Raw genomic sequence first — 25,550 nt, forward strand, 5'->3', positions numbered from 1 at the left:
TTTAATAAAGATTCATCTTTATCCATCAACAAAATTTCCTTCCTGGATGATTCTAACATTTCATCCTTTTTTTTTTTATAACTTGGGCTTCCAAAAAATATACCAGTTTCTGATATCACTTATTTGAAACCAAATCGCTTTTCTTCAAGTAATCTTTTGAGGTCTGCAAACAGGCAGTTGTCATTGTGGGGCAGGACTGAAAAATAGAGCATGTACAGAAGCAATGCAAATTCATGTAGTTTTGCCATCATTGCAATTGACTTGTGACATGGTGCATTGTCTTGGTGAATGATCACTTTTTCTTCTTCATTTGTGGACATCATTTAACGATTTCTTCCTTTCAATAATCCTATGTAATATTAATGTTTTTTCTTTTCTCCAGGAAATCGTTGAGCAAGATACTTTATGCATAAAAAAATATGAGAGACCAAAACCTTGCTTGCTGATGTTATGCACCTTTGGTCGCTCTGGATGGCTTTTACCTGCTGCTGTCCTCTCAGCTGACTGCCAATTTGATTCCAAAGTAAAGTGGTGCATCCATATTTCATCCATTGTGTTCCATTGACACAAAAACTCGCACCATTCGATAAAAATCATCGAATCCAACCTTGTGGTCTACTTCTCTTTCATCTTTTCTTCTGGCCGTGTTGTTTCTCACCTTCACAGCTGCAGAGAGGGTGCACGGTGGCTCTCAAGTAATACAAAAAAATAAAGCAAAAGACGAAAAGCACAAATTCTTACATATTCTGCAAATATCAGTTACATTCTGGATTTTCCCTTCCAAATAAAATTACAAAACTTGACATAGTGATATGGGATAAGAAAGAGAAAGAAGCAACCTTAGTAGAAGTTAGTGTCTCCAAAGATGCAGGCTTATCAGATCTTTGGTCAGTCGTGCTGTGTAATGATGGAAGTAAAATATGAGTGATACTTAAATAATGTGAATGAAAAGATAAACATATCATCAATATTAATTTAAGTAATAACAATATGTATAAAATGCATTATAATGACTCTTCTACAAATGGGCAAAGTCTTTTACTACGTGCTGACATCCGAGTATTCATTGAAAGTTCTTTGCAAAAAAGAAAAAAAATTATAACCGTGTCGAGGGGATTTTATCTTGGCTTTGGATACTATGTTATTTTGAACATTTAGTCAGGGTTTACTGATAGGGTGAAATATCTTCATGTTCGGTAGTCCTGACAAACCCATTTACAGAGACCAAATACACTCCAAGATGTTGTCGAGTAGGTCTTCAAACTCAGTTTCTCTCTTATCATGTTATCATCCTTTATGCTTGCACTAGCCATGGTTCCCGGCCTTGTCCAGGTATTTGGAGGTGTGTGTTAAGCAAAAAAGTGGTAGTAGGCAGGCTCAAACCTGTACCACTAAGGAAAAGAACGTGGGGGGGGGGAGTGACATCTTTGTCATTGCAATCATCACCAAACTGGAAGTGACGAAGGTTTAAATTAAGGCTAGTCAATCGAAAAGAGGGGATGACTTTCAAAAATATCGAAAAAAAAAAAAAAAATGGCCCCTCCTTGTAGATAAGTGCTCAGTTGAGGAGGAAGGAATTAATGCTTTTAGCTAATTTTTCGATATTTGTCGTCCGAAGGGTCCAGTTCTAAAACAATACTGATCTTGTGAAAATCTGTCGCCTCTATCAAAAGTTTTAGGTAGACATACAAACATACATACATTTAAACAGACAGTTGAAATTTATATTATAGACTAGCGAGGGTGCCCGGCATTGCCTGGATGTTTGGAGGTGTAAAAGAAAAGTTTTGGTAGGCAAATAGGCTTGAACCGGAAGCCTTGAGGTGAAGGCGAAAAAAAAAAAAGAAGTCTGTCATCTTACCACGACGCTAAGAAGGCGGAGAAGTGAGAATGGTTGAAATTAAACGATTAAAAACTTAAGTTCACACAGGTGTGTAAATTTAATGAGGTCAAACATCACGCCATAGACAAATGAAATCCCGCACTTAATTTTGGCTGTGAGGCAGTTTTTTTTGGTTTTGTTTCCCCAAGAGGGAGTGTCCAAATGAATAACAATTGTCTGATATGACGATTTTTCCCACAGTGATCAAAGCTAATTGTTTTCTGGACGTCCCTGGCGAGGAAGCCGAGGAAATGTCTTCTCTTCATTAGTTTCACTTTATACTAAAAAGCTGAACAAACACGTGACAGAACGAAATCACGCAAATTTGATAAAAGTCGATCAAAATAAATCTAGAGACGACATCTCTTTGCAAATTGTAGATATTATGTTCTAGGGAGTATAGAAAAAGTTCTAAGACATAGTTACACCCCACCCCTCCCCAATAACCCTGCTGAAAAAAGCCTTTGCTGGACATACAAAAATGCGTGCGGCACTTTTACCTTTTTATATATAGATTAGCAATACGATTTGTTTGGCAATGAATAGAAGTTAAAAGAATAAGTAATAACAAAACTAAAATGAAAAACAAAGAAAAATCTGTATGATGTACCTATCGAAAATATCATATTCCAAAAATCACAAACTGATCAAGTAAGAAACAAAAAAAAAAAAAAAAAAAAAAAAAAAACCCAAATCAAAATTTTATATAAAGAAAATCATGAAGTGATTAATGGGAATTCTTAGACATTAAAACAAATCTAACAAATTTTGAATTATTGTTGACTTATTCCCCTTTGTTTTTTGAGATTTTTTTGTTTCAAAATGGCAAGCAAGATGGTCACTCCTCTGATATTCAAAAAATTTGATTTTTTTTACTCACAAATTCTCATTAATTACTTAAAAATTTTTCTTTATAAAAATAAAATTACTTGATCACTTTATGTGATTTTTGGAATATGACATTGTTTCATCACAATATGTACATCATACAAATTTTTTTTGGGGGGGGGATGTTAAGTCAAAAATTCATAAAACAAAAGTTTTTAAAGCTCGTCATCATAGTTTAACATCCATTTTACATGCTGGCATGTGGTGGATGGCTTTTAGAAACTGACTTTTGGTCACTGACCCAGTTTTACTTCCATACATCATCACACTGCATAGACATGTTGGCAAAACTTGTGGAGAACGCTCTGTTTTACAGTTGTTTTAAAAATGGAATGGAAATTTTAATTTCATATAGTTTTAATCTTTTTTTTTTTTTAAATTGCACATGCACCCCAAAAAAATTGAAAGTAATCGAAAGAAAATGTTTTTTTGTAAAAATAAAATTTTATTAAAAACAAAATAATTTATTTTTTAAATGAAAAAAGTCAATTTGGTATAATTTTTTGGTATTTTTTTTTTTTCCACAAGTCCAACTTACGGTTCAAATTGGAAATGTTGACTATTCTAGATTTTCGGGTATGCTTACAATGAATAGACACCCTAAACCTCCACATGTTATGCAGAGCTTTTGGAATAGACACCCCCAACCTCCCCTTATTAAGACCAGCTTTCAAAACTTACCACTTCAGTCATATGACCAATGGACAATACTCCATGTTCAATGAGAAACATATTTAAATCTTCTTGTTGCCAAAATTTTACTCTTGCATAAAAACTCTTATATTTGCAACGTGCACATATCGATGGTTGTGCTATCCATTTTTTTAAAAACTTTTTTATTATTTTATCAATCACTTTCGTTTTTTGGGGTGCATACACAATTTAAAAAAAAACAGAACAAAATTTAAATTTTTATTCCATTTTTAAAAGAATCATAAAACAGAGCATTCTTTGCAATTTTAACCATGTCTTATAGACTCCTTCCTTGTTCAACAGGGATAGTGTTTTGCTTTCCAAGGATACAAATAGAAACAAAGCCTCATAACAAGATCAAACAATGTACATCCTACAGCCACAGAGAGAGAGAGAGAGAGAGAGAGAGAGAGAGAGAGAGAGAAAAAAACAAAAAAAAAAACAGACAAAAATGGAAAGAAAAATGTTTTTATTTTTTAAATTTTATTTAAAACCAATTTTATTTTAAAAAATTTTTTAATAGAAAGTTGTTTGTGTCTTCTACTATTTGTCAATCACGAAGAAGACTGAAGGAATGAAACGGAATACAATTTGGGGGGTAGATCGAATCTCTCACGGGGAGCAGAAATCCTGCCAGTTCATCATAACAGGGGAGTCGTTATCAAAAGGTTGGGATAAAGAAATCGAATTTATATATAAATGTGTGTGTGTGTGAAAAGAAAAGACAGAATAATATAAAAAAAACAAAAAAAAAAAAACAAACACAGGAAGGAATAAAGATTAAATGAGAGATTTGACAGCTTCCGAAACTGGTACAATCTTTTCATTTGATTTTTATTTCTTCATGTGTTTAACTACTTTTTCTTTCTGTCTTTAATATACCTTGTCTCTATAAGATTACTTTTTATCGTAATATTGTGTACTTTATCATTATATATATATATGTATGTTTCTATGTAATTTCAGTATTCGATTAAGAAAAATTAAAAAATAAGAACATAATATTCATTCTAATATGTGTTAACGAAATTCAGAACTACATTGGTATTGTCGGTTTCAAATCCAAACAAAGGGGAGCAATATCTGGCCACTTATGTCAGACTCTCTTCACAGGCTGAAGAGAGTCCAATATTAGTCTCCTTTGTTTGGATTTGAAACCGACGGTACTAATGTTGTTTTAACATTCTGTAACACATATGAATAAAAAATTATATATATTAGGGGGAGGACTGGGATAACAGTTCAAGATAAAGTATACAAATAAATCGAAGCTTATCAGAAATTCCTTGAAAAACAATTCCAGTTGAATCAAGACATTATTGTCACATTTTAGCTAAAAAGATTTACCATAAGATTTTTTTTTTATCAACGAGCAATCCTGGATACATATGCTACGTATTTATATCTACATACATAAAAAAGTATTCTTAAAAAAAATTTTTTAATTCTGTGTGACCTTAAGAAATTTAAACTATATATATATATATATATATATATATATATATATATATATATATACACATATATATAAAAATGATAGAATGCAAAAGTTAGGCCCATTTCTTACATTAACACAAAACTCAAAGTATCCTATATCAAATTAATTCAATTTTACACAATAGATGTACCATCTTTTTTTTTATATATACTGCTTATGTAAATGTGATATCAATCATAAGGTTAACTACTCTCAAAAGAGAGCAACTTCCAAACTTTTACAAAAATGAACAAATCTATATTAACTTATAATCATCAGTACTGCCGGAATCAGTTTTGTTGTAGAATTTTAATCTGACCTTTCAAGTACTATAGATCTACCATATCTGATTATTCTTACACCGAGTTTGTGGATGTAATCATACTAGCAATATGGATTCACGGATTTTACAAATTTTCAACCAACTTCATTGATTGGATGTTATGCTGTAACTACATTTTCATTCATAGACATCACTTTAAATTTTCTTTTTTGCATTTGTAATAGTCTTTAAAGCTTTACATTTTTCAATTTTTTTTTCACTAGATACCAATGTTATAGAAAATCTATAAACAAAAACTTATTTTTTCTGAAAAAAAAAAAGCCAAAGTTTTAAAATCCAGGGAATAAGGAAATTATTCATTCTATCTTTTATTCCTTGTTTTTGAACAAAAATTTTTATAATTGTTAATTTGCATGATTTACATAATTATATATTTTAAATTTGTCTTTACATAATCAGTAATTTGTTGCTACACAGCCATGAGCATGTTTCAGTTTCTAATATTTAGTAACAAGAGACCTCTTCAGGCAACAACGCTTATTTTCGAAAGCGGAATTCTTAAGTAGATTAATGCTCATGACTGTGTAGCAACAAATTACTGCTTTTGTAAAGACAAATTTAAAATGTAATTTGCTCTACTTCCGTATTGAGCACTCTTGCATAAACCTCGTTAAATTTCACTGGTTACCCTACTTTTGAAAAATAGCAACCTCAAATATATATATATATATATATATATATATATGAGAATGCGTGTGTGAGGATACTTTTCAACCTATATATTCAATGGATTTTTGATCTACGGACTTGAAATTTGGTATATAAGATATTCAGGCATGTGAAAAACTTTTTGATCAGTTTTCATCTAGAAAAACAGGCTGCCAAAATTGAAAAATTGGTATGTGGGAGTCATAGGATTTTCAACTGTGTACTGTTTCACAAATGCACATGCATGAATGGTTCACATTACAGATTCATTATGCTAAAAATAAGTAGGTTTGAAAACACCTTAAAAGATCGTGTCATGTCAGTTTAATGGTTACTGCACTTGACTCATTGTCTTTAGGTTTTGGTTTCAATCTCAACCAGAGTATTTCTTTTTTTTTTTGTTACAAGAAGTGAACAGTTTAAAAAAAAAAAAAAAAATACTTGCATGCACATGTTTCAGTTGCTGCATTAATTAGGTACTAGATTTCTTATAAGAAATCTGCATCAATTAAATTATATATTATGTATATTTTATGATCAGACAATGTCTGGCGGCCTGCAAGTGTACATGTATATATATGTATATATATATATATATATATATATGTAATGAAAATTATAGAAATACTCCAATGTGATGGAGAGAAAAAGGAACAAACCAAAATTATATATTCATCAATGTTTTGTCTTTATTTGAAGACTTCCTTGGGATGACTGATTTGAAGAAAATTTGAAAACATAAATATATTTTCTAAATATTGTACTTGTATTTTATTTCTTCAAATCAATTATCCCAAGGAAGTCTTGAAATAAAGACGAAATATTGATGAATATATAATTTTGGTTTGTTGTTTTTCATCTCTTTATATATATGTGTGTGTGTGTATGTATGTATGTATGAAGGAGTCAAATAGATTATGTCATGTTGTATAAAAAGTTTGTATGTGTGCGCTCTCTCTATGCGTGTGCATACACATGTGATATGTTTTTATATACATGTGTAATATATATTAGTTATCCCCTTGCCAGGAGGTTAGACACTGGATCAGGTGTAGCTTTGATAAGCAAACACATTAGGATAAGTGCACTCTGGCTTACAGAAAATTCTTGAGTAGCCCCATCAGCATTCCCCAGTAGGGGGGACTCAGGCAATTAACAATAAACCAACCTCTTCTCAGAAGAGGGAAAGTATGGGAGGGTGGAACTCATAGGATTGAATGTCATATATATATATATATATATATGAAAGATTAGGATAAGAGTTGGGGGTAACGGTTCAAGGTAAAAGTCGGAATAAGAAGGAAGACAATATATTTATCGTTTTATTTTAATATTAAAAACCAATCCCATTTTTTTTCCAAAAAAGTTAGATCAAATATTTCATATAAAAAAAGCAATAAAAAACAATTATACAATTTTTTTCTTTGCCCCGTTTTTTCTTTTTTTTTTTTTTTCGTTACTCAACACAAAAAAATCATGAACACAACTGGAAAAAAAAAATAAGAAAAATTTCAGTTTTAAGTAAAACTTGAATCATTCTGTGGTCGGATCATACGCCTTGGACCTCTGTTCGATGGGCCCTTTGGTTTAGCAAAAGCCTGTCGTGCAATGTTTTTCTTTGGATGCAGTTCATCTAAGAGATATTCTTCCGTCAATTCAGAACCTTCTGAAATTTCAACCTGGAGACAAAAAATACAGATTCATTCAGTTTTTAAAAAATAATCTTCAGTTTTTTGTTTTTTTATGATTGAAAAATTTAGAATATTTCATTATAATAATAATGATGAAAATCGATATACAGGGTGGAATGATAAAATTGTCACCTTAAAAAGATGACGATTCCATTTCCGTTTGATGAAAAACAGGATTCCATTCTTTTTTTTTGTTGCAGACCATTTACTAGTTGGCCAGTTGTGTACAAATCCCAGGAACGATAGGAGCCTTCTATCATGTCTGAAAGTGACACAATGTTCAATGAGCGAGATTGGAGATGTGCTGCTATACAGCTCATGTTCTCTACTGATCCAAGTTACAACAGGACCATTGCCAGCACACTCAAAATACAAATTCGGCAGACGCGACGGTTATGGTCTTTGGTGTGGTTTCAGGTAAGGGCCACATCATACCATTTCACATCTTCAAAGTTGGCTTGAAAGTCAACTCCAAAGTGGACCTAGTTGAAGAATGTGGTGATCTTCTGGTGCAATCGGGTGGCTGCTGGCTAACTCTGCGTGTGGCAGCAGGACTCGGCACTGACCCACAAGTCCAAAGAGACCCACATTTGGCTTCACAAGGAATGCTACGACTTTGTACTCTTCTCTCACTGCCCCCCCCTCCTCTCTCGACCTGAACTACTTCATTTGGTCATACATCAAGAACATCACCAACATGACCTCCCACAGCACCAAAGCCAGCCTGATCACAGTCATCCACCAAGTATTTGCCAAGCACCTGCCAGTGCTTGTAGAAAAGGCATGCTCCCAATTCTGAACCCGTATCAAGGCAGTGATTGAGGCTGAAGGTGGCTACATTGAATAGATGTCAGCTCTACTACATAATCAAGTTACTTGAATTGATTTTTTCAGTAAAAGTTTTAAAATACAGCTGTAGTGTTGTTTTCTTAAGGGCGACAATTTTATCATTCCACTCTGTAATAATATTAAGTGATTTCATATTTGTACACACGTTATCACATTTCACGCACATTTAAAAAGATGACATCGTCTGATTAACAAATCTAATGTTGTTAAGGTAAAAAATTCTGAGATTCATCATTTTTAAATTGTTCTAACAAAATTAAATTATTATAATGAAGAAATGCGAGCATGAAAAGTAATATGGTTAAGCTTAAACAGTAAAGAACTAGTTGTTAAAACTGGAAAAGAAAAGGACAAGATATTCTAATAAAAAATATAATAAATTTATAACTTAAAACATTGTCGCATTAAGAACTGATTATATAATGTTATAGATTGATTTTTTTTTTTTAATTCTTAATGCTGCAATATTTTAAGTTATAAATTTATATTTTTTACTAGAATATCTCGTTCTTTTCTTTTCCAGTTTTAACAACTAGTTCTTTATTTTTCCATGTTTAAGCTTAACCATATTACTTTTCATGCTCGCATTTTTCTATTGTAATCCACAATTTTTCCAGGCTTTCAGTAAATTCACTTGTTCTTTGTTTAATTTCAGTCTTATTTTTTTGCCCCCATAAACACATATGTAATAACAATGTACGGCACTCGTCTGCTTTCAATAAAATCCCTTAATTATCCCCCTTTCATTCTCTTAGCAATAGTAGGTCACTGATGTGGTTGCTATGAAAACCAGTCATAAAAAACGTCGCTAACCTTACGTTTTTTTTTTTTTTTACAATTTTGAACACCAGTAAATTCATCCTAACTTTTGTTTTACTGAATGAAAATTGAAAATTTTTTTTCACAATATAGTTGAGAAGGTGATCTATAAACTAATAATTGTTTGAAAATTAGTCAAAAAATGAGTGAGTGGTTAGTGAAGCTTTAAAGCAGTTCTAAATGACTAAAACTGCCACTTAACCATATATTCAAACACAGTAGTGTTTGAATGATAAAGCATAATTTGATTTTAGAACAATTTATTTTTACATTACACTAACAAAATAAATATAACAGAGTTTTTACAAATTTTCAATGTCCATTTTCAAGGCCTTCTCCAGACAAAATTCAAGTTTTCACAACAAAATTAAAAAAAATTTTTTTTTAAATATGTAAATTGTGTTTTACAATCCACAGCGATTCATAAAAGTGGTAAAAAAAATCAAACTATACAACAAATAAATGTTACCATAGCCAATAAAAGTTACTTTGCAACCTGCATAATTATTTTGTGTGTTTTTACATAGTTTTAAATGCTTTTTATTTCATCTCAAATATTAACAATTTTTATGGCTTTTAAATTTCCAACAAAGATCACTGATGTCTTGTCCATTCTTTTTTTTGGGCCTGTCCTGTCTCAATTTAGGTTATCACATTGGGAGGAGGGGGGGGGGGTTGATTCACCATTGGAGAGTCCCGTCCATAGAAGGAAAGTTTTTTAGAGGTGGTTAAATTATAAATGGAAGCAAAAAATAAAGGCAGATTTATTTCCATTTTATTTTTAATTTTGCAATACAAATTTTTTCTGGGCATAAAGAATACAATTTTCAAGGCCTTCCAAGACATTTTTCTTATTTTCAAGAATTTTTCAAGGTAATATGGCCTTTTCAAGGCAAAAGTCAAAATTCAAGGATTTTTCAAGTCTGTGCGAAATTTGATTTTGAAACAATTCATTTTTAAATTAGTTCTACATGCCACAACTCAGGAGTATTCATCCACAAAACAATAGATCCAGAACCACAGCAAGGTTGACAAGCTTAAGATGTGGTTGCACACCATCAAGCAGCTGTCGAACATAGTTCAAGTCCATACAGCGTTTTATCGTTGGTTTATCTCGCCCACTACAAACTGCTTATCTGGATGCTCTGTGGTCTACAGGAAGAGCCGGCTCATCCTGGATGAATGTTGCCTCAAGTACAAGTAAATTGGGTAAAGAATTGTTAACCACCATCTTTCTGATAGGACAATCTCATTTTTTCATGTGTGTAAAAGGTGATAACATACTTACGAGCATAAAATGCCTTGATATATTATTATACATTTTACATATTATTAACATGAAATTATACAGATAAACAAAAAAAGTAATTATAACATCATAACATAACATAACATCACATCACATGGCTAATATAGTACTAGATCTAGTAAGAAATCATTCCAGATTCTACTGTTTTTATTTTGTCTGTGTGTAATGTAACAAGGGTTTAATTTATCTTCCCTATATATCTATAAAAGTGAAATTGTCTCTGTGTGTGTACATTTCCCTACCAAAATATTCTACCAATTTTCAGTCTACAGACTCAAGATTTGACATAAGGGGTATTGAGATTTGTGGAAATCTTTTAAAGCAGTTTTCAGCCAGAAATTTAGTTGCCAAGAGGTCAAAATTCAACAATTTGATCTTTGAAAACTCTACCAATTTTGGGCTTAAACACTTGACATTTTAGATGTAGGTTACTTGGACATGGATCAAACTTTTTAATTTGATTTGAGCCCAAAACAATAAATGTTAAGAGGTCAAAATTGGGGTCAAAGTTTTTAAAAATTTGACCTCTTGCAGTGTCTACCAAACTACTCAGCCAATTTTTGGTCTACACATTTGAAATTTTACATAACGTGCATTCAGACATAGGGCAAGCTTTTGGCTGAAAATTTGACTGCCAAGGAGTCAAAGTTCCAAAGATTTGATCTTTGCGGTCTCTAGCAAACTATTCAGCCAATTTTGGGTCTAAACATTTGAAATTTTACATAAAGGGTATTCAGACATGCAGCAAGCTTTTTAATCAGTTTTGGGGTGAAAATTTGTCTGCCAAAAGGTCAAAATTGAAAGAATTGACCTTTGCAGACTCTACCAAACTACTCCAATTTTAGGTCTAAACACTTGAAATTTTAGATATAGGTTGCCTGGACATGAGTCAAACTTTTTAATATATATATATATATATATATATATATATATATATATATATATATACACACATATGCACATAAAGTTATGAACAGTACATAGGGTCTGAGTAAATCCGGGCTGAACTGCTAGTATATATATATATATATATATATATATATATATATATAATTATATAAAAGCTCTATTATCTATTAATTCAGAAAAAAATTCTTTCATAAAAGAATAATAATAAAAACAAAAAGAGATAGAATATTTTAGAAAAATCTAGAAGGTTTGAGAAAATTCTATTAGTGGTTGACACGCTATAAAAAAGTAGTTTTCACATTTACTCAGCAGTTACATTGTAAACTTTAATTTCAACTCTGGCGTGATAATTTCTAACAAGTAGACTATCCTTTTCCGCTTTCACCCTCATAACACTTCTCTTTCACCAGGGTACTGAATAACCGGTGGACCTAGATAAATTTTTTGTTTGTGCTAAATTAGATGTTATTCTTAGGACCACAGAGTTGCTATTAAAGGGAGTTAATTCCTCCATTTTTAATCTTTAATATTATGCAAGTTCTCACATGGAGATAAGAGAAGAGAACAAGACAGACACTGGCAGGTGCCAACGAAAGGATGACTTCGAACCCGGGTAAATGAAGATGGATATATATTGTTTGTGTCCATGATAGTTGTGACATACAAACTCAAATAATATTGGATAAGACTGATAGATGCAATTTGTATCATTCAAAGTGTTACTTCCTTGTAAAATTTCAAGTGAACTCATTTCTTCAACTACTTTCTGTCATTCATGTGCTATATACATACATACATATTCATCTTCGGGCATAATCTGCAATGTATCAATAGTTATGAATGGAGGTATCATCATATCATAACATCATATTATAACATATCATAACATCATATCATATCATAACATAACATCATATCATAACATAACATCATATCATATCATAATGTTTAAAATTATCTCCCCTGTCCTTTTTAAATTTCTTGTTTTGTTACACATTTTTAAGAAGACTAACATTTCAGCCCGGCATTGTCCGGGTGTTTGGAGGTGTATGTTGAGAAAAAAAAAAAGTGGTAGCAGGAAGGCAGGCTCGAACCCGTACAGCAAAGGAGGAAAAGAATTGGAAAAAAACATGTCTTTGCTGTTATGACCACTGCCAAACCGGAAGTAACGTGGGTTTAAATTAAGGCTAGAAAATCGAAAAAAGGGGGTGACTTTCGACAATATCGGTGAAAAAAGCGACCCCTCCCTATAGAAAAGTGCCCAGTTGAAGGTGAAGAAATTAATGTTTTTAGCCAATTTTTCGATATTTGTTGTCTGAAGGGTCGAGCTTAAAAACGATACTGATTTTGTGAAAATCCATCTGTCGAAAGTTTTAGGCAGACATGCAAACATACATAGATTCATATATTTGTAGCTCAAATTTTCAACCCAAACTGATTAAAAAGCTTGCCCTATCTCTGAATACCCTTTATGTAAAATTTCAAATGTTTAGACCAGAAATTGTTTGAGTAATTTGGTAGAGACCGCAGCAGTCAAATTTTTTTTTTTTTAACTTTGACCCCTATTATGACCCCTTAACATTTATTGTTTTGGGCTCAAATCAAGTTATTAAGTTAGATCCATGTCCAAGGAACCTATATCTAAAATTTCAAGTGTTTAGACCCAAAATTGGCGGAGGAGTTTGGTAGAGTTCTCTAGGGTCAAATTGTTGAATTTTGACCCCATAAAAGCCAAATTTCTGGCCGAAAACCGATTACAAAGATTTTCCCAAATCTCAGTACCCTGTATATCAAATTTGGAGTCTGTAGACTGAAAATTGACAGAGTTATTGTGTAGGGAAATGTACACAGACAGACACTTTCACTTTTATAGATATATAGATAACAGTAATAAAAAGTAGCCTAGAATGTGAATTAGAATTTTTAAAGAAATTATACAGCAGGTATCAAGGAAATTTATCTTTTGGTTCAGACGAGGTTTTTAGTTTTGTCAGAAACAATTTCAATTTATATAAAATACAATTTCAAAATATTTACCTTTTTTGCAATATCTAGTTGAAGTTGTTGTTCCAAAGAAGAAAGGAATCGAGACTTACAACTGGAATAAAGCATGCGTTCTTTCACCGGAATGTTGTAACCAGGCGTTGAATAAATGAACACTGTAAAATTTGATAAAAAAATTTTTTTTTTAATTTTTTTAATTTATTTATTTATTTTTATTTTTTTTTAATAGGAGATAAAAAATTAGATAATTCGGAAATGATGCAAAAAAAAAAAAAAAATTACTTAACAATGAGCCAAAGTTATATGTTGGGTTAACTTTTTCATATTATATGAAGTATTTCCTAAGTTATGGCGTTATTATTTTTATTAGCATTTTTTCGTCTTGTTTCATGCTGAGGTTAAATGTTTGTGAATGAATTCCAACTTCTTTCTTTGGTTACTTTGTTTGTGCCGCCCAACAGGATCAGACACAAGTGAAATGGCAAGAGATAGGAAATGACAGAACCGACTCACAAAACATTTAACTTCAGCATGAGACAAGATGACGAAAAATGAAAATAAGATTAATGGCATAACTGGAAATTCTTGGAGATGTTACAATCTCAAAAACTTTTTATCTGATCAAGCTGAAATTTTGCATACTCATTACTGCTATTAAAGAGCATCAGATAAATTAAAATGTAAAAAAAAAGTTGAAACTGCACCAAAATTTTTCTGTTTAACAAGGTCATATCAGATACAGGATTTCATTGGCTACAATATGAACCAAGCAGTGAGTCCCTATGATGAACAGAACTGGTTATCGCAGAAAGTGTGAGTTGACCTAGCTATCCCAAAATTAAATCAGTTCTAAGATAGAACATGACCAACATTTTTACAAAGTTTAGTGATGATTGGTCAAGCAATGTTGACACAAGGCTGTGCACACACAAACAAACATAGTGACAACCAACAATCTTGACTGGAAACATAGCCTCTTGTACAATGGTAATAAAAATCATCGCACTACTCTTCATCCTTATATCCCATTATGCAACATGTTTATAACTAGCAAAGCTTCTTTTTTTTTTTTTTGTTTACATGGGAGTCACCAGAGATCAAGGCCTGAAGGCCACTTGAGGACAAGGGTTAATAAATGTACAATGGTTATCAGGACAAGAGATTAGTAATCATTAGTGGTGGAAATTGGGTATAATTTGATTATTTAATGGCTGGCTTGACAAGAACTTGTTTACATTGGACTTAAAGATGACTATATTGTAGTCAGCCAAAAGGCAGGCCAGCAGAATAGAATTCCACAGGTGGGAAGTCCTATGAAAGTTTTACCAGGTGGAACAAAAGATTAAGCTAAATCAAGCACGTATCATGGATACTTAATGGTGTAGATTAATCTATGGGGATAACTTGCTTTTGTTCTATTAACCATGACTGGGTAGAGGTCTAAAGTAATTTGTAATTCTATACTTAGGATCGCCCGCACTTAGGATTGAACTTTCAAAAGTTTGTTACTTAGAACTGATTGTTTACTTAGTACTTTTACCCGGTGCACCATAAATCCTTGCAGATTTTTACCTGATCATGGTTGAAGGAATAAAAGCAAGCTACCCCTGTAGGTAAATTAAAGGGTTCCAGATTGGAGATTACATCAGTGTTTTGTTTTATGGGATATCAAACTTTTTGGGGTTCAGTCATTTTGATAAAAGTTTTTCTGCTTTAAACTTTTTATATCTTCAAATACTTATTAATGGAGCTTGGTTCAGTTGTTTTATGATATATCTACTTATTTATGATATATATTTACAGGTTATTTAATGCAGAGTTGCGGCATTTTAGAAAAGTTTTTATGCTTCAGGTTCTTTATATCTCCATATATTTATTCATAGTGTTTTGTTTGGTTGTTTTGTAGAGGAAAATTGTTTTTGGCTTTGTAGAATACGATTGAGCTTTGTAAAGAGAAAGGAAAAAATAATAACAACAATGTTTTGTGCATTTTAAGTCAGGAAGCCAGTATCTTCAGACAGCCCGATCTGGTAGCACCAGGGGAAATTACATCGGCTGAAACATTGTGAGAATAACATTCAAGATGAGAACAGAAAGAATAATCCAAATCAAACAAATTATCTTAATCAAAAACTTTTCTAAATCATTATTTTTTGTTTTAATATATTTTAAGATAAGGTTTTTCTTTTGCGTAAATCCAGAATTACAACCTAATCAATAAAAAAAATACAGAAAAATCTGACATACCTGTGACAAAATGAAAATATCATATTCAATGATCACATAAATTGACCAAGTAGTTTGTTTTTTTTTAACTAAGAAAATAAAACCGAGGAAGTGAGAATGTTGTGTCTTGATCCACCATATATGATAAATAAAGTAGATACCTTCCTCTTAACAACATCTTCAGAAAGAACAGATTAAAATCAGCCTTGTAATGGCTACAATATACTATTACTCATAAAAAAATGATTTTCTATATAGAATAAACCTACTTGATTTTTAGAAAATGACATTTTCTTTCTATAACTGGTATGTAAATCATATATATATATATATATATATATATATATATATATATATGATTTACATACCAGCCACCAGTTTAATATTTAATAATTATTATAGTAAATAATTATGTCAGCCTCTTTAAGAAACTTGTTTCTTATCATTGAGCACTTTCAGTTGAAATAAAAAGTCGGTCAGTTTAGCTCTTATGCACAGATCATCATACATCATCACTCTGACAAACAGTAAAAAACATTTAAAAAAATAAATGTTTAAATTTCACTAGTATTTCTCATGGTCAACGGTAGCCGAATGGATTGGGTCCTTGCTAATGAAGACAGAGATGGCTTTGTTGCCGGGTTCGGATCTATCGACTGGTGTTAATAGTGACACCCTGCCCTGATGATTCCCGAAAGGATGAAAAACTAGTGTCTGTAGGTATATAATAATTATAGTAAATATTTATTTATATATATATATATATATATATATATATATATATATATATATATATATATAAATAAAGAGAGAGAGAGAGAGAGAGAGAGAGAGAGAGAGATCTTTTTAAAATTAGGTTGAATTCTGAACTTGCACCTTTTTTTATTTTTCAAATAAAAGTTAAAATGATTATTGATTAAACTAAAGATAGCCAACGAAGCTGAATAAATACATTGTATCTAAACGAATATCAAATGCATTTCAATACCGAGCAGTATATGTATGTATGAGGAGGGGGAGCTGACATCCTGGGAAATTACTTGTCTCTTTCATCTCTTTCATTGTCCTTTATGCAATTGCCAAGAAGTTTTAGTACTTGTTTAGAAATCCTTGTATGTAAAAAAAAAAAAAGAAAGAAAAATCTGTACTATGTACATACTTGTGACAAAACGAAAATATAATAAAAATCACATAATTTGCTCAAGTAGTTTTTACAAGGAAATTCATTTCTAAGCGATGAATAAGAATTCACAAACATTATAACATAAATCAAGTTATGTATTATTGTTGAGTTATCTCCCTTGTTTTTTATTTTTTTAATATTTTGCAAAATGGTGAACAAGAGTCACTCCTGGGATGCTCAGAAAATTTCATTTTCTTAAAACTACTATTTATGTGATTTTTGGAATATAATATTTTCGTTTCGATACGGGTACGCAGATTATACAGATTTTTGTTATTGATTTTCGTTTTTTAATATAGGGGGAATTCTGGACCAAAGTTTTTTAATATAGGGGGAATTCTGGACCAAAGTTTTATAATATAGGGGGAATTCTGGACCAAAGTTTTATAATATAGGGGGAATTCTGGACCAAAGTTTTATAATATAGGGGGAATTCTGGACCAAAGTTTTTTAATATAGGGGGAATTCTGGACCAAAGTTTTATAATATAGGGGGAATTCTGGACCAAAGTTTTTCCTCCAAAAAACAATCTGATTCAAAACAAGAAACATGAATCAAAGGGAGATTACTCGTGTCCAGACAAAAGTATTATATAAAATGAGACTTAACATTCATTGCGTTAAAGCTTTCCGCTATGTACTTTAGATTTTACATGCTAAAGTATCCTTTAGTTTTGGAATTATTATGTTAAAAATAAAATTCCGTTTTTATTGTTTTAATTATACATTTTTTTCTTCGATTTTCTTATTTTCAAGAGATCTTTCTAAGATTCTAATCGTCCCTGTAAGTGCAATTGTTTGTATCTCTTTTGCTTTTGGTTCACTGAGTATATTTGCCAGGTAGTTTAAAAAAACTTTTTTCATGAGTTCATTTGCTCCTATAATTAATGAAATGATGAAGATTTCAGTTTCTTTTCATATCGTACATCAGATCTTATAAGTAAATTAGAATGGTAAAACAAGTCTCTTTACTTCTATATGATATGAGACTTTTTCTCTTCAAATGCTTCCTGACATTCTATCATCTAGGCCCAACCCTTTTCTTTCTTCCATACTTTTTTAATAGCTCATTAATAATTTGCAAAATCAAAAACATTTTTAAGTGATGATACATTTTTTTTACCACACTCACTTGTTCTGGGTTTGGTCTTTGTTATACCGGCCTTCCTTGAACAGAGGAATTTACACCGATTAGCACTATAAATAGCACTAATAATTCCAACACCGGTGAGAGAGATGTGACTGCACTTCAACTGCTAGCCGAGTGCCCAGCAGATATACACGCTTTCCTATCTTCGTACATTATTGTTAATACACTTGTTCCTTAACCGAACCTCGACTTGATTGTTCTTATTTTCAATGTTGTTCCACGATACAACAGTCTTTTAGTATCTTTGTCTATAATTTGACACGGATATATTTTTCCATAAAAAATAAATCACATTTTCCTGCCTTCAAATTAAATCCATAGAGAGAGGTAGTTGTTGTGATGCAACAACTGCCAGAAACATGAAAAAAATTCAGATCTCTTCCCAATCCTTACTTGCAGAGGTATTTTGTTACACAGTAGAGGTTATGCTTGCAACATCTGTGTCAGAAGCGTTCTCCTATATATCAGTATGTTCGTCTGTTATAGTTAAAAACATTACCAGATTAACTTGCAGTGATCATGCAATGATACAATGGATATGCTTATCAAAGCTGAAAAACAAGCTTGATCTCAATCCAGTAGAGGAGACCCTCTGCTGGAATAATCTGAGGTAGTTTGGCAACATCTAACACACGGCAGTCGAATAGTGGTCAAGAAGAATCATTAACTTTTGATGTCCTTGGAGCCTGTCCAAGAGGTTGATTTAGGAAGAGGTGGAGCGATAACATCAAGCAGGACCTGAAACATCATAGGTTAACAGAAGCATTGGCAATGGATAGAATCAAGTGGAGAGAAGTCAAGTCAATGATTCAAACGCCTGGAACAAGCGATAATAAACATGCAGTAATAATAGTAGTAGTCCTAGATTATTTTAATTACTTTATGTGCATGTAAGTTGTGTTGCTCAGTGTTTTTATTGATCACAAGAATGTCATCTAGGTAGGCTATCACAAATTCCAGTTTGTTAAGTAATGTGTCCACTACTGGTTAAAAAAACTGGTTGGTGTAACCATAACCTCAAGTAATAATCTTTTGAATTTGTACAAATCTCCATTGGCATTTATACAAAAATATCTTTGAACACTTATCCACAGGTATTTCATCATTTAAATCAACATTTGAAAAAATTTCCTCGGTTGAGTTTAGCAAATATCTGTTCTAGAGTAGCGCAGAGAATAGTGATAATTCTTTAGTGCCTCGTTCAATTCTGTAAAGAAATCAGCACACATACAAATCTCTTAATTTTTTTTTTACGTTAACTATCTCACTTGTTGTATACTACTTTCTATAATACACCTAATTTTTTTAGCCTATTTATTTTCTCGTTAATGATACAAATGAAACATTTCTTGTATTTTTAAAAACTAGTTTGAATTAAAACTTGGTAGTCATTATTTTACATCTTAGTCCACCAGAAAAAAAAAAAAAAGAAAAAAATTCAAAAAATTTTCTTTTAATTTTTGTTTTTCTACTTTAGCATTCAAATGTTCACAATTTTGACATTCTTGCTAAACTTGCATTGCAGTATCTGGTGAGACATGATTGGCTGACAATCTATGCATGTTAAATTCCAATTACAATCGAGTACGCTTAAAGTGTTCACCCCATTGCATACTTAACAGTGATCAGATGATTCCAATTTTTTCCTCAGTTCTAATACAATTACTGATTCTGATACAATGACCGATTCCGATTCTTTTTAAATCTTTAACTACAGTTTGGATTTCCATAAAAGCCCATGTAATACATGCATATATTTTCACAAATGTAAAAATACACTTGTAGAGAAGGAGAGGCATCTATAAATTTTAGTTTACTGATAGTTTAAAACCAATAAATATTTATCACTGGCATCAACAGCTGCAAATTAAGTTTTAAAAAAATCAAAACAAAAAAGAATCGTTTTGGTCATCGGAAAGTAGGTACAAACTTTTTAAAATTCTAATACCTCAAAAAAAAAAAATAAAAAATCTGATTTTTTTTGATTAATTGTCTCAATTCTAATACTTACCTATACTGCTCATGAAATCACCTTCGTGCGTGTGCTTAAAATTGAAGAAATGATAACGAGCATGATCGGTAGGCACTTTGGAAGCTAAATTGTTTAACTGTGTATTGTCAGCAAGTTCAAGCTCAATCTTTTCGTTCTGAATGTCGATACTCTAAAAAAAATGAAAAAATTTAAATAAGGCATCAATATGTGTATTTGTACATAAAGTCGTAACATTTTTAATTGGGTAGTGACAAAGTTTAAATTTGTTTTTATAGATACACATAGATATGGTGCACAAAGTTATATAGGTATTGCAAACATGCATTAGGCGGTTGCATGTTTAGTTGCATAGTTACAATGCATGTGAACAACAGGCTGCAAGTAAAAATATTTAAGCTAAAAAAAGAGGGACAATCCAAGAAATGGAAAATACATATGTTTTAGAAATTGACCAAGCAGAATTTGATTTTTCTACTTTGAAAATTTAGCATCTCATAAAACTAGGGTTCTTGATATGAGTAAAGTACTTGAAATTAATATCTATTCAGATATGTGACCCTTTAGTAGTGTTTTTTTTTATATCCATAGATAAAACTTGCCATTATTTTCAAGTGGATGCCTGAGTGGTCTATGGTCAAATATATATATATATATATATATATATATATATATATATATATATAAGAATACTCATATAGTTACATTACAAGATCCAAATATTTATTTTTCATGCAAAACAGTTCCTCCAGCATGTTAAAATTTGGTACATTTTTTACAGATCCGTTTCATTATGCAGAGAAAAACAGTTATTATGTCAATATCATCTCTTTCCGTACATATACTCTTCAGAAAAATTAGAAATTCTTTGTTTAGATAGAAAACAATGCATAACAATATAATGTTGCAAGAAAAATAAAAATTCATAGACTCAACATCGTGTTTGTTCCGGCAGCCATATTTATATATGCTTTATAGTAATACTAGCGAGGGGTACCTGGCATTACCCGGGTGTTTTTTTTTGGGGGGGGGAGGGGGGGTGAAAAAAAAAAGTAAGTATGAAGATCGAACCTGAACCCTTGAGGCAAAGTTGTAAATTAAAGTGTGAAAAAAAAAAAAAAAAAAAAAATGTGCGATGTTAACCATTGCCCCACCGCAACATGCTTACGGAAACACGTTTGAATTTATTTAATTAGTTGGATTTAGTAGGTGCCCGTTTTAATGAGTTAATGAGGTCAAGTTTGACTGCGGGATAGTATTTCATTTACTGCTGAACGCTTTTTTTCCCCACTCTCAAGATGTTATAGGAAAAAGACTAACCCACATGCCGCGAGCGACAAATATTGAATATTTATCTTCCCGAAATCGAGCAAATTAAATAGACAGGCGAGCTTCGTTGTTAACTGTGAGATATTACGATTTATATGTGATATAAAAAGTTTTAAGTTGTGAACCGACCGACCACTTCTCTGAAAAAAGCCTTTTGTAGACATAGAGAAAAAGCGAACACACATACATTTTCGCTTTTATACTTATAGATTTAATATACAAAAAGGATTGGCATGTACAAAGAGTGAAATATAATTGCAAAATCGATATATATATATATATATATAAGAACCAGAATTGTTCATGGAAACACAGGCTTTATTATGTCGCCTGAAGAAAGTTTGTGGTCCGGACCAACCAATTGTCTGAAACATTAGCGTGTTTAGTGTAGCAACTATGTAATATTTGTCTATATAAATACAAATAAAAATATTATATTTTGCGTTTTTTATCGAGCACTCTTAATAACCTCATTTTAATTCACGTTTTCCCTCCTGAATACTTTTAAATTGGTATATATATATATATATATATATATATATATATATATATATATATACACTAGCATGGGTGCCCTGCATTACCCGGGTGTTTGGAGGTGTATGTTGAGCAAAAAAAAAAAAAAAAAAAAAAAAAAAAAGAAAGTGGTAGTAGGAAGGACGGCTCGAACCCGTACTGCATAGGAGGAAAAGAACGGGAAAAAACCTGATGTGATGTAGGTTTAAATTAAGGCTAGAAAATTGAAAATAGGGGATGACTTTCGAAAATATCGGTGAAAAAAGCGACTCCTCCCTGTAGAAAAGGGTTCAGTTGAGGGTAAAGAACTTAATGCTTTTTAGCCAATTTTTCGGTATTTGTCGTCTAAAGGGTTGAGCTTCAAAACAATACTGATCTTGTGAAAATTCGCTGCATCTGTCGAAAGTTTTAGGCAGACATGCAAACATACATAGATTCATATATTTATAGCTCAAATTTTCGACCCAAACCAATTAAAAAGCTTGCCCTATCTCTGAATACCCTTTATGTAAAATTTCAAATGTTTAGACCAGAAATTGTTTGAGTAATTTGGTAGAGACTGCAGAGCTTTGACCCCTATTATTACTCCTTAACAGTAATTGTTTTGGGTTCAAATCAAGTTATTAAGTTAGATCCATGTCCAAGGAACCTATATCTAAAATTTCAATTGTTTATACCCAAAATTGGCAGAGGAGTTTGGTAGAGTTCTCAAAGTTCAAATCATTGAACTTTGCCCCCTTGACAGCCAAATTTACAAAGATTTTCCCAAATCTAAATACCCTGTATATCAAATTTCGAGTCTGTAGACTGAAAATTGACAGAGTTATTGCATAGGGAAATGTACACAGACAGACACTTATAGATATATAGATATATATATATATATATATTCCAACAAAGGGATGCCGGTTTAGGTTTGTGTTTTTCAACCAAAGACTGTAAACTAATGGTTTGTATTCAGTTTAAAGATATGTTTGTATTAATATGCAAGTCTGTTGTTGAGTAGATGAAAAGAAGAAGGGTGCTTCTGCAGTATAATGAGATTTCAAACAAATGCATTTCAAGTAAAAACACTATTACATATTTAAGTGTTATGTCGAACTTAGTATAAATTCCAAAATTTATGGAAAATGATCTAGTAGAAAAATAACATTTTCAGATTTTAGAGTTTTATCAGAGAATTTAATTTGTGACCAATTCTGTATGACAAACTGACTTGCTTTCAATTAAAATTCACCATCTCAAAATACAAAATGTCGGACTGGTAGTATCTATGAATTTTTTGCAAAAAATAAAATTTAACACGTCCGCCAGATCATTTTTTGGAATTTATTCTAATTTCAACATAACATGTAAGAATGTAAAAATGTTTTCACCTGAAATGCATTATACTGCAGAAGCACTGAAACAAGTATCATTGTAACATCACTCAAAATGCAATGTTTTTTTTTTGGGGGGGGGTAGTAGTCTGAAGCAGACACAGGCAAGGGTGGGGACGTAGTCCAAAGCAGACACAAGCTGAGGGGGGGGGGATGTAGCCCAAAGCAGACACAGGCGGGGGGGGGGGGGGGGGGGGCGTAGTCCAGAGCAGACACAGGCCGGGATTGACATAGTCCAGAGCAGACACAGGCCGGGATTGACATAGTCCAGAGCAGACACAGGCCGGGATTGACATAGTCCAGAGCAGACACAGGCCGGGATTGACATAGTCCAGAGCAGACACAGGCCGGGATTGACATAGTCCAGAGCAGACACAGGCCGGGATTGACATAGTCCAGAGCAGACACAGGCCGGGATTGACATAGTCCAGAGCAGACACAGGCCGGGATTGACATAGTCCAGAGCAGACACAGGCCGGGATTGACATAGTCCAGAGCAGACACAGGCCGGGATTGACATAGTCCAGAGCAGACACAGGCCGGGATTGACATAGTCCAGAGCAGACTAGGGGAGGCAATACGAAGCAGACACAGGCCAGGGGTGGGGGGGGGCAATACAAAGCAGACACAGGCCGGGGGTGGGGGGGCAATACGAAGCAGCCACGGGCCGGGGGGGGGGGGGCAATACGAAGCAGACACGGGCCGAGGGGAGGCAATACGAAGCAGACACGGGCCGAGGGGAGGCAATACGAAGCAGACATGGGCCGAGGGGAGGCAATACGAAGCAGACACGGGCCGAGGGGAGGCAATACGAAGCAGACACGGGCCGAGGGGAGGCAATACGAAGCAGACACGGGCCGAGGGGAGGCAATATGAAGCAGACACGGGCCGAGGGGAGGCAATACGAAGCAGACACGGGCCGAGGGGAGGCAATATGAAGCAGACACGGGCCGAGGGGAGGCAATACGAAGCAGACACGGGCCGAGGGGAGGCAATACGAAGCAGACACGGGCCGAGGGGAGGCAATACGAAGCAGACACGGGCCGAGGGGAGGCAATATGAAGCAGACATAGGCCGAGGGGAGGTAATACGAAGCACACATAGACGGAGGGGAAGTAATCAGAAGCAGAGGTAGACGGAGGGGAGGTAATAAGAAGCAGAGATTGAGAGAGGGGGTAATCAGAAGTAGAGAGGGAGGTGGTAATAAGAGAAAGAGATGAAGAGAGTAATAAGAGGTAGACAAAGAGAAGTGTTAAAATGAAGGTTAACTTTTCTATTTGTTTACCTTGCTCCCAGGCAATGTCAGGTAACCATGCTAGTTGATAAGGACAACTTTCATTCCCTGGCAACACTATGTGCCACTGCCAGTATATTACTGAAAATAAGCTAACAAAATTTAGTGATTCATGTAGACCAGTTTATACTTACAAGTTGAACGTAAGATACAAGCCCGTCTCGCAATTGAACAATCATATCAAGGGCTTTGTTTGAAATTGGAAATGCCAAGCCTTGCATCGTTTGGTTTTTCGTATCTACATTCACGTTCACATTAACCTGAAGTAAAAATGAAATTTTTAAAAATAACAAATTTTGAAATATATACATAGATACATACATATATACATACACAAAGTGACCCCCCCCCCAAAAAAAACGGGCCCCAACTCTAATTAGGCCCCGTTTCTTAGTGTTTTGTCAAAATGAAATAAAACTTTGGTCATAACTAGTTTATTATATTCAAAACGTCACACCAAAACACTAGGGTCTTTGGCCTTTTTTTCTCCGTTGACTGTAAAATGCTCAGAAAAACAATTGAATGCCCTCTATTTTTTTGGGGTCACTCTGTGTGTATATATATATAAGGCATGTATACATCACAATCACATCAATATATGATATAAGACAATTACCCTTGTAACAGTGAGGCTGTTAATTTTATTCAGAAGTTTTGTTACCTTGGTGATGTCAGTGAAGCACAGTAAGAAGGTGGAGTTGATGTAATAACAATAATAAGAAATGAATGGAATAAGTTCAGGTGATATATATTAGAGATCTTACGTCAGTAGTGATTGTTAGCTAGTGTGAATTTTGACAAGGGTTACACTAAATGCGTAACAACCCAGATCTATAAAACAGAAACATTCCCAGGGTTGAATAATAGATGGGTGATGTAAAATTGAGGCAGGGGGCAGAGATCAAATGCCAGAGACAAAACGAAGAGACACTGAAGAAATTATATCACGTTTTCGAGTGAAGAGAAAACTAA

At 32.9% G+C, this 25,550-nt stretch overlaps 1 protein-coding gene across 2 annotated transcripts in view; it reads right to left on the reverse strand.

The window, feature by feature from the left end:
- Positions 1-3,917: 3,917 nt before the first annotated feature.
- Positions 3,918-25,550, reverse strand: part of LOC145265467 (twinfilin-1-like) — a 131,990-nt gene continuing 110,357 nt past the window's right edge. For both annotated transcript variants that reach the window (XM_080121331.1, XM_080121332.1), the window contains exons 7-10: positions 24,713-24,838; positions 20,082-20,232; positions 13,546-13,667; positions 3,918-7,610 (exon numbers count right to left, since the gene is read on the reverse strand). In XM_080121331.1, the coding sequence (XP_079977457.1) occupies positions 7,449-7,610; positions 13,546-13,667; positions 20,082-20,232; positions 24,713-24,838 (561 nt within the window). In that variant the 3' untranslated portion in view covers positions 3,918-7,448. The remainder of the gene's footprint in view (positions 7,611-13,545; positions 13,668-20,081; positions 20,233-24,712; positions 24,839-25,550) is intronic.

This window comes from Euprymna scolopes, chromosome 40 (genome assembly GCF_053919585.1).
Source record: "Euprymna scolopes isolate OS-2025 chromosome 40, ASM5391958v1, whole genome shotgun sequence".
NCBI classification, from domain to species: domain Eukaryota; kingdom Metazoa; phylum Mollusca; class Cephalopoda; order Sepiida; family Sepiolidae; genus Euprymna; species Euprymna scolopes.